The 10380-nt window shown below is 37.9% G+C and overlaps 1 protein-coding gene across 3 annotated transcripts; it reads right to left on the bottom strand.

Moving 5' to 3' along the window:
* Positions 1 to 3880: 3880 nt before the first annotated feature.
* Positions 3881 to 9374, bottom strand: LOC144700183 (Peptidase S41 family protein). 3 transcript variants are annotated; one of them, XM_078571612.1, is made up of 13 exons: positions 9181 to 9374; positions 8622 to 8985; positions 8389 to 8538; positions 7335 to 7417; positions 7045 to 7247; positions 6276 to 6344; positions 6070 to 6188; positions 5805 to 5880; positions 5684 to 5725; positions 5307 to 5415; positions 5053 to 5150; positions 4850 to 4943; positions 3881 to 4166 (listed from the first exon to the last, which is right to left on the bottom strand). In XM_078571612.1, exons 1-13 carry the CDS (start codon positions 9292 to 9294, stop codon positions 4044 to 4046), a joined length of 1644 nt encoding a protein of 547 aa, XP_078427738.1. In that variant the 5' UTR covers positions 9295 to 9374; the 3' UTR covers positions 3881 to 4043. The 3 variants fall into 3 exon arrangements, with proteins under 3 accessions (XP_078427738.1, XP_078427737.1, XP_078427739.1); XM_078571611.1 differs by having other exon boundaries at positions 7045 to 7251; positions 7339 to 7417; XM_078571613.1 differs by lacking the exon at positions 5684 to 5725 and having other exon boundaries at positions 7045 to 7251; positions 7339 to 7417.
* Between the last annotated feature and the right edge of the window lie 1006 nt (positions 9375 to 10380).

Here is a 10380-nt window from a genome sequence, read left to right as displayed (position 1 = left end):
ACTTATCATATAAATTTGACAATTTTGGAGACTATGAACTACTATCACATTCAACGTCAGTTTTTAGAAAATAACCTTACAAAATACAGCCAAAGTAAAGGATTCTAAATAACCAAAATCATGCTTACTGGAGGTTTAATCATCGATACATTGCTCTCAAAAGTGAATGTGTAGAAATTCTAAGTCCCTGAGGACTAGGAACCATCTGAAAAGTATTTCCAAGATCAAACCACAACATTAGTGCACAAATTTAATATTCACAGAATGAGGGGAAAATGAATCTATTTTAAAATGATCACAAGATTTCATAGCCATCTATTTTGTTTAATCAAAATGTTCTGTCCTGATTAGTCTGCATCATGCTAGGAGTGACCTATGTTGCGTATGTGGTGGACTGGATGGTTGAATTAATCACACTGAAACATCATTTTTGGATATCCTTCCAAGCCTTCAGTATTGTACCATGTTTTTATGAAAAAGCAGACTACATTAGTCCCATAGGAAAATAAACTAGCTTTTGAGAGGGGTATATAATATCTGTAGTGGATATTACTTAAAAAACACCTAATGGTCTAACTAAATCCATTACTCTACACAACTACAGGCCACATGTGGGCCCTCCTTGCACAACGTAGGCCCTTCTATGTACCCACTTTACAATGTTAGCTTGATAGAAAGTCACCACTTCTCAGTGTAATTAATTGTTTTTTTAACTTCTTAATTCCTAAAAAATCATTAAAATTTTTAAAAACTGTGAAGTGGAAATTTAAGTCTTTTGACTTGTTACTTATCTAGATAAAATCAAAGCGTAGAATAGTGGTACCTATTGAAACATTTAAAACCTCATCTATCCTTGAATAAAAATCATTTTTATGAATAAGGAGATGAAGATGAAGAAATAGAATTATAAAAATGCAATAATCAAGCCAGTCAAAAAAAAGAAGATGAAGGAGATGAGGAAGATGCAGCAGAAAAAAAGGAAGCATACGGAACAAACTTTTTCTCTATTTAAAGGTGCAGGGGCACGTGGTGCTTCCACAAAATCTAAAGATTAATAATGGAACAAGATGAACACGGTGCAGAGCTCATAAAATAGGATCGTTAAAAGTTGTCAAAAAGAGGTCAAGTTCTCAGAATCAACACCAAACCAACCTGTAAGGAATAGGGCAGTTCAAATACCAATGAAGGACAAGAATCTACTCCAAAGATCAAGTCAGATTACTTGAAGGTTATAATGAGAGCATAGGCTTGGTGCTAGAGTGGCCATCCATCCACCAAGCCTTATCAGATGTAATGTCTCTCTCTCTCATTCTTTCATCTTCCTCTTATTGTATTCTCATTATGGATATTAAACTCGCTAGTTGGACTACCTTAAGAGCCATTGTGCTGGAATATCTCTACACCCTCATTGATCCATGTCCACTTTCTTGCTAATTATGGCGAGAAAAAGATTTTCCTCACTCATTTCCCCTCACCTTCAACAGCTTCTTTGTCATCGCCATCTGCTTCAAAATTTGTCCACAATACATCTGGCTCATAGATGAATGGATCATGTCTGGTCCGATTTTTCACGAAAGAATTAAACCTTACCTAAACTTCCATTCAGTTCCCGGTCGTTCTTGTTCGGTCCCGGTCCAGTCCAGACCGGTCCCAGTCTGATCAGGCTGACTTGTGAAATTTCAAAATCAAACTCGAAAACTTATGTTCATAGTAATGTTAAATATGCTCTACATCAAGTGGGTTCTCACATATGGTCAAATATATGGCGTCTATCATGAGCACAATAGAAACCTCTCCGTCGAGTTGGATTTGATATTTTTTAGAAATTTTATAAAAATATTAAATAATATTGCCAGTTCCGGTCCAGTTTGACCCATGGACCTAAACCTGTTTGACAAATCGGTCCACCCTCAAATGGAGTACCTACCTACAGTCCCGGTTCAGTCCGGTCAAACCAACCTACGCATAAGTGCCTGCTGTTGAAGATGCTTAACTTTGATGTAGCCTAATTCGGTGAGCGCAAGAACTCCACTGGCACCATAACGCCCACCGTTCCAAATATGCCAGCATGGTTAGTACCCTTCAACTCTTGGTTGACTTTATTTTATGTTCCTTCTACTTTCTTCATTATTCACATTTCACATCTATTTCTGTTTTTATTTCTAGTATCTTTATTGCAACTTTTCATCTTCTTGCGCTCGTGATCAACTTGCATTCTTTTTTCATCCGTCTTTTTCTGTTACATTTCTCAGCTTATGGCATTTGGCTGGTTCAATTTTTTGTTGTGTATGTGTCACCAAGAGACAGAATAAGGAAAAACTCAGACAAAAAAACTTAAGCAATATTAAGTTGAATCTTTGCTTTAAACCAGTCAATTTTCCTCATTTCAAACTTGAAACATTGTTAGTGAGATAGGCCCTATATGGCTAATGGGCCCTGTTCTATTAGCCCATTAGCCTTACTCATCTTCTCTCTCCTAGGGTACAAAGACCCTTCTCGTGTAACCTCTAGGTTATGAGATTATTGTTCTTCTTCTCCCTCTGGTCTCATCATCCTTCTCCATCTTCTTCCTCCTAACCTAACCTAGGTTAGGATTCCACAAACATAAATGGTACATTTGTGTTCATATAATATGTTTCCCCCATACATTTTGCCTACCATGAACCTATCCCTGCCAGAGGAGGCGGGGTGGTGGTGGAACTGGGACGAAACAAGTTTTCGGGTGTATTATCGTTCCTTTTTTTTTCCCATCAGAATCGATCATGACCCAGCCAACTAATCAATCAAGAAGTTTCATTGATCAATCAAGTTCTACTGATGATCCACCAAAAAAAAAGTATACGTCATGATAAAATATTTTTTTATCAATCCAAAATATCTCAATGTAGATCTGATTGATCGGTTGATCAGACCACAGTTGAGAAGTCGCAACCTCTACTAAAATGCAACTTGAAGATGCAGCGGGAGCAATCAAATGAAGTTCTTTTCAATCTTGTCTCTCTACTGCTGTCTATGATCAGAAAGACCCCATTTTGGCAGCTATCTGAAGTTGAGTTTTGCTTTTTGAACTAATCAGATCAATCTGATCACCACCAAGGCTGTTTGTTCAATAACCTTTTTTATCCAGATCTGATTCCCAGCCCTTAAATGAAACCATTTGACCTGACCCAGGTGCAACCAAACCCCAAACTGACTTCTTGGTCAAGACAAAGAAGACAACCTAGGGGTCGGTTCAGCCAACTCGAACCAATTGCTAAAAACTATACGAAACAATTTAAAGTTTTAGAGCTTGGGAGAGAAAAAAAGAAGTCATTTCGTCAGAAACAAGAGAAAAATTATTCACCCACACAGGGGAGTGATTATCAGCAAAATAAATACATCATATCCCGATGAATAAGATCAAATCTTATTCCATGATATTTCCAAATTCTACTTCTTTATGATTATTATTATGCAAGGCATCGGGAAGGTTTAGTTGACAATTGATCTATGGTACATTTTATTTTGTCTAATTCTAGAACGAAAACTATCTGAAAGAATCTGAAGGTTTAAACTGTGCGGTGCTGTCCCTTATCAACTGAGACTTTAAAAAAAAATCATTGATCAACTGATCTCTCTCGAGGGCTTGCTTAGGAACAATAAAGAAGAAGATTCTGGAAATATCATGGAATAAGAATTAGACAGTTTTAAACCTTCTTATTTCATGATATTTCCAGAATCTTCTTCTTTATTATTTCTAAGCAAGCCCTAGAGAGAGTTCAGTTGATCAATGATTTTTTTTTTAAAAGTCTCGGTTGATCAATGATCTATTTTTCAATATCTTTTGATTATTTCCAGAAAGGAAAAACCCTGTTTAGCAGAAGCAAGTAGATTCACAAACTTCAAGTGGGGTAACTAGTTTTCATTTCCCTTCCATCCAATGCGAATTACAATATTTGACATGAAGCAGGATAGGGACAGAATGCCAAATTAAATGGTGATGGGACCTTTCCAATACATTCTTTTTTAACTGTACCTAAATGATGATCTTTGGCAGAAGCTTCTCACCTGGAGAATAGCTTTGTGCTGTCCAAGTTGCACAATGCAGGATTCTTCAGGCAGTCGCAGATTCCCTCCTTATCTGAAGGGAAGGACGCCGGAAGCGGATGATCTGGAATCACCCCAACCTTCATGGAGCCACAGCATGAGTTAGAAAGAGAAAAAGATCCACACAGCAAGAGATTGAGCAAGAGAGAGATGGTAAATAGAAGCTCAATGGCGGGCAGAGGAGAGACATTGCTGCAGTGAAATGCAGATGTGACAAATAAAAGAAAGATATGGTCATACCATACATGCACAAATCTAATCTCCGTAGCAAAAACATTAAAATATATTCCTCAGGTCATGAACTTATCCACAGAAGTGATGATCACTAATCTATTCAGACTACATACTAAAATGCTCGGCACAGAAATGTCAGCTTAACGGATTGGATTGATTCATGACATTGCACTCCAGGGAAAGCACCTCACGGAAGAAGTCTTTTAATCCACCACCTAGTATGAGGCGACATTACCGAAGTACATGATTCCATCAAACTGAAGTACTTTTGATGTTTTCTCATCAACATAAATAAAAATTCTTAGCTAATGCACATGCGTTTCAAAAATTAATCCAATTTGAAAAAAAAAATACAAAGAAATGATCCGATCCTCTTTTTCCTCAAACTGAGATCCATCAATCAGTTCCCGCGGGTAACTATCTTACATTTTATTCTTGGAGAGATCTATGTTCCTATTAAATTTAAGCAACTTCATGATGACCATAAGTATCACAAAGCATGGTCATAAATCGCATGGCGGGATCTGACCTTATCAATGTCCGTATGAGATGGAGTCTGGTAGCGCGCCACTGTAACTGCCAGCCCCGATCCATCCGACAGCTCAAAAACTGATTGGATCTTCCTGCAGAGAGAGAACCGCCAGCTTCATCAATTGAATCCCAAACTTGAAGGATTCAGAGAAGGAATTTTTCAGTTACTTTTTATTTCTTATTTTTTATGGATTAATTTACCCTTTTCCAAATGTGGGTTCTCCAAATATCACTGCCCTTTTGTTGTCCTTTAGTGCCCCAGCCAAGATCTCACTTGCACTTGCAGTCCCTTTATTGACCTGCGATCCAGAAAATCAAATATCATAGTTTTTCTTGTTTTCAAAAAGAAATATCAAGTAACTTTAGTGTTTAAACTTGGCCCAAATTAAGATTTTAAAATTTTAAGTAAATTTAGGATTTCGATCTAGCTCTTGAATAGAGGACAAAGATTATACCAAGACAGCAAGCGGTTCTGACACTGCAATCGCATCATTTCCATCCGTATCATATATATCACGAACTCCACGACTATCGCAAATATAAACTATTACCCCTTTCTGCAACCTGAAATATCAATAAAATCTAAATTCTTAGAAATCCGTGGGAAAAACCTATTTAACCAGAAGTAAACTTCCTATTTAGTTTTTCATGGCACGAGTAAAGAAGCGCTTTGCTTCTCCAAAGGGCTTCAGAAATCGTTCGTAAAAAAATAACATTTTTTTTCATTTCATGTATAATTTAATACATCTCTACATGGATACGTTCGAGAATTTAAGTAATAATAGGATAATTAAGTCAAAGAAGTTGAGAGAAAAAGGGCCTAGAAGTTCACCAGATCTTGGCAATCTCGATGCCTTCTGGGAATAGCCCCCCACTGTATCAGGGAAATGATGAACCATATCAAGTAGGCAGCCTAACCGTGAAATCATGGTCGTATATGATGAGGACATTACCTGTTATCCCGAAGGTCCAATATAAAAGCTTTAACGTTATCCCCTCTGAGTTTCTCTATGGCCTCCTTAACTGCACCTAGAAGGAAAAAACAGGCGCCATTGTGATTAGCAAGAGAAAATTATAAACGGAACATGCATAAGATTAAGTACTGAATAAATTTTCTTTCTAAAGGGAAAAAAAGGAAAATGAAAGCAATAGCGAGAAATGAACTTCTAAAAACGAGCTACACTAGAAGAGAGACTGATGGCATGAATCGTCAGTTACCTGAAGCATTTTGGTTGAAGGTCGCCAGCCTAATGTATCCAATTTTAGAATCATTATTTCCCATGCTAGCAACATCGCAGATCACAGAATTCACAGGGTTCAAGGTAACTTTTGCCCTCCTGCACAAGAGATCCCGATAAAGAGTGCCCAAAATTTTAAGCGAGACGATAAATTTACATAAAAAAGAGCATAACAGAAACACATACATTAAAGAAATGTGTTTGTTTTCAGAAGCAGTCCGAATATCCATCTCCACCGAGCTACCTTCCGGCCCTCTGAGAATCATTAGAACTCGGAATTATGAAACTGAAAAAGTTCAGAGAGAGGCAAACTGATGCGCGTAAGGAAAATTAGAAATAACTCAATGTCACAGTTCGATTACAGTTATATTTCTCAACAATATCATTATGATTTTCTGGGCTGATCACCGATTTCGGGTGATCTTCCCTCTTGAATTCAAAAAAAAAAAGATTTTCTGATTTAAGTAACGTATTTCATTATTTTATTTCGAATCTAGAACTCACAAAAAAGACAAACGTCAGTTGGATGAGTCGTAGGACCCCTCAAGGGAACCCACAGGTAGGATAATCGAGAGGAAGGAGAAGCCAACGAAGATAGATGGTGTCCCTCAACCGTGCCAAATGTAACGGGGCGTCTCCTAGCTGGATGCAGGTTGGGAACCTTGGTTAACAACCATAAACTAGATAATAAAGCCCTAAGCACGCTCACAATTTATTTGAAGTAACTCTAACGGAAAGGTAACTTAAGGATCTCTAGACTGCGCCTGGACCAATGGCCGGACATGCCCACTTTGACGGGCCAGAGCATATTCCTTGCCTATTTGACAATAAGTCCACCAGATGATCTTATCAGTGAACGAATCGATACATAAATAAAAAACCAATTTCCTTTTCTTGGAATTCAAAAAAAAATCCAAAAAAGTCCAACAAATAAGTCAAACAGATTGAAACATACTGCAATCGCTCAGCAGCATCGTAGATATCCATATCCTCCGTACTTTTACCATCAATTGACAGTATTACGTCTCCAGGAAGAATGCCAGCCTTCTTAGCTGGTCCACCGGGTGTTGCCGATATCACCACGATGCCTGAACCGTCAAGTCTGGTAGGGTATCCAATCGACAATCCAACACCTGTGAGAGTACCTTGTGTGCCTGACTGCCTTCAGAAAAGGGCAGAGTTTTTTGTTCAACACTAAAAATAATTAAAAAAATTTAGGACGGAATGTCAACTCAGAATGTTTACCCACAGACTCCTGAATCTCTCAGGTTCTAAAAAACGAGTAAAAGGGTCGTCAAGCGTCGCAAGCATCTTCTTGATTGCCATATCTGTAGGGTTAATTCATGTTATCTTATATAAAGGAATGGATGCTTGCGACTTAATTTCTGAGAGACGTTTACACTAACATGTCAAAACCTTTTTAGCCTTAGTTTTCATCTAAACGTAGCTACATTTTTTTTGAATAAAAACTACATAATTTGATAAGAGTGTTAGCTTAAGGAGATGTTTGAGTTCAGACGATTAACAGCAAATGGAAATGGAAACGCCAAAAGTTATTTCCTCAAAGCTTCACATGGAAATGGAAACGCCAGTCTAATGGGACAATCAGAAAACTGCTAAAGCATCAGTCCCAAGTCATGACTCTATAAGGAAAATGGATTTTTGTTTGTGACGGAGTAAAATTGTGATAAACTGGACATTGCACATCTATATGAAGGTTTCTGCACTCATCAACGTCAATAAAGTTGTCAGCATTGACCCTAGTTGACGCATATGGACATTGACATTGACACAATTACCATCAGCGGTTGATATTAACGCCATCAGCCTACATCAGCCGTCAACTTAGTAAAACTCTATCGTCAACTTGGTTGAACTATAGTTTTACGAAGTTGACGGCTGATGTAGGCTGATGGCGTTAATATCAACTGCTGATGGTAATCGTGTCAATGTCCATATGCGTCAACTTGGTGCAATGCTGACAACTTTATTGATGTTGATGAGTGCAGAACCCTTCATATAGATGTGCAACCCCATCAATGTCAACGTCAGCCAAGTTGACGATAACGACGGTGTCAAACGAAATTTTCTTTAATTACGGACAGTTGACATGGGCAACAACGTCGAAACTCATCAGAATTGATGACATTATCAGCAAACCGTCATCATCAATGTCAAAATCAACATCGACCTCACACATCGATGTAGTCAGGATGCACTGAACCTGAACCATATACTACTTCAAAAGTTGATAGATACAGTCTACGATCATCTAAAATTATCAAGTGAGAGATCATACAAGTCTCCTCTCGTGTATTCATTGGTTCACTTCGCAGCGCTTGTTCACGATATCTAAACCAACTCTGTCCATTAAATGATTTATCATAGTATGCGCGATCAACTGTTCTCCATGCCTCCAAGAAAAGTAAATTTTCTTCATTAAGCGCCCCTAAGATAGTGAAAATTCAAAATATTAGGCAATGATAAACACATTCAGGATCCAAAAGAATAATTTTTTAAGAACAAACGTACATGCAGGTGATTTGTTGACACCAACAGAGACTGACAACGCGAGCATCACGCCGAAAGCAAGACGAGAGAGTAACAGAGGGAAAGAGTGAAAAATTTTCTCTTTCCAATATTTAATCTGTAGCAAGATAATAGAAGATCGCAAGGATTTCAGGCTTCTTTGACGATTAAGCGACAACCAACGATCAGAAGACAAGCTCCGAATTGACTGAACCAGGCTGATAATAAGCCTGGATTCTGATTTCTTCCCATCTGTTTTGAGCTTATGTCGTCTTGACGGTAAATTGGAGTTCACCAGCGAAGATGAGCACAGCCCATTACAATTAAACTTGATTCTAGAAAATCCCATATACCTCCATTGCACAAACTGTCCAAGAACACATCCAGTCAGGTGAAACTTTCAAAGAATTGAAACGGGATGAAAGAAGCAAAAAGCAAACCCAGAAATACAACGCATAGATGCGACCCAGATGATAAATCGAGAATCATCCACGATGTGGATCGACAATAATGACAAAAATCGCAAACAACGTTATGAATTCAGGGTCATAGAAAGGCCAACCTGAGGACCTCCGATGCTCAACTGCCGGCGTGGAAAAGCCGATTTCTTGTTGCTACTGCTGCCGTGCATGGACAAGAGAATAGAACCTGAACCAGAGATAGCCGCGGCCTCCATGTCTGAGACCACGAACAGAACGATCGAGCTCGTCTCTGCTGTCAACTTGCCTTATCTCCTCCCTCCTCCGCCCAATAATGGCAAAAAAAAATGATTGTAGACCAAATTCGATTTTACTGATCCCTCTGCTCTCTCTCCAACTTTTTGGTGATGAATTGTTTAACCATATAGTGAAATAATTTCAGAAACATGATGGATTGAGTTCCAACAGTTTCAAGTTTTAGTTCTTTAATTTCTTTCAGATGTTTAAGAGCAACCCTTTAGTTGGTTATGAATCAATTGACAAATTCTTATACAACTTCGAAAATTGCTTGATGATTGATCATTTTGTTATTCTTTTTCTTTAAAAAAAACATTTTGTTAGTGGGTATTGAGAAGAATCACATGGGGGATTGAAAACTAGTGATTGAAGGCTGAGAATAAGATGGTGGTGGAACTGAGAGTAATGGTGAGGAGATTATGTCAAAATTGAACTTTATCAACACCTTGACCAAGTCTAGGAGAAGTGTATTGACCCTCTCTTGAACTTGAGAAATGAATAGAACAGGTTTAAGCCAAAGATTCAATCCAGAAAATGCCTCATGGTGAAAAGACCCTTCCCTTAAACATTCATAGCAATATTCAACCACCAAGCATCCAAGAAGTGCCAAAACTTTTATGTTTACTTGGTTTGCCCCTGAAGCAGTGTGTATAAATGAGAGATACAATGTGTGAAATAATCAGTGATGTATTTTGAGAACCCTTGACTGAATAACTATCTCCCAATGTTTTGGTATATTGAGGAGAAGCTATGAGTATAAAATCACTCCTTAGGGGAAGATTGTGAGGGTCAACATCACTTCTATAATATTTTATTTATTCTCTACTTCTCCCCTTCTCCACCAACTGTGCTAGGATCTCAGGTTTGTGACAAAAAAGATTCACGAGTATCAAGATAGAGAAAATAATTTCACATCTGAATTAAGATGCGCAAAATTTCTCTTATCTTTGGTAATTTTGATCCGTTAAAGCATCTTATTTCGATAGTTTAACTTGAAGGATAGACATAATATTTTGAATTGTGATCATATGTCTAGTCTAGATTGG

This window comes from Wolffia australiana, chromosome 2 (assembly GCF_029677425.1).
Source record: "Wolffia australiana isolate 7733 chromosome 2, ASM2967742v1".
Classification (NCBI taxonomy): Eukaryota; Viridiplantae; Streptophyta; class Magnoliopsida; order Alismatales; family Araceae; genus Wolffia; species Wolffia australiana.
Note: the sequence above shows the minus strand (reverse complement) of the source record. Positions and strands in the feature narration are given on the sequence as shown.

What these genes read in the sequence shown, in the direction of transcription:
- LOC144700183 (XM_078571612.1), bottom strand. Translation starts at nt 9,294, where the DNA reads ATGGAGGCCGCGGCTATCTCTGGTTCAGGTTCTATTCTCTTGTCCATG. An exon ending in ATCGAGATTGCCAAGATCTG is followed by an intron (nt 5,416 to 5,683) that starts GTGAACTTCTAG and finishes TTGATATTTCAG; the next exon opens with GTTGCAGAAAGGGGTAATAG. An exon ending in CTCATACGGACATTGATAAG is followed by an intron (nt 4,167 to 4,849) that starts GTCAGATCCCGC and finishes GGCTCCATGAAG; the next exon opens with GTTGGGGTGATTCCAGATCA.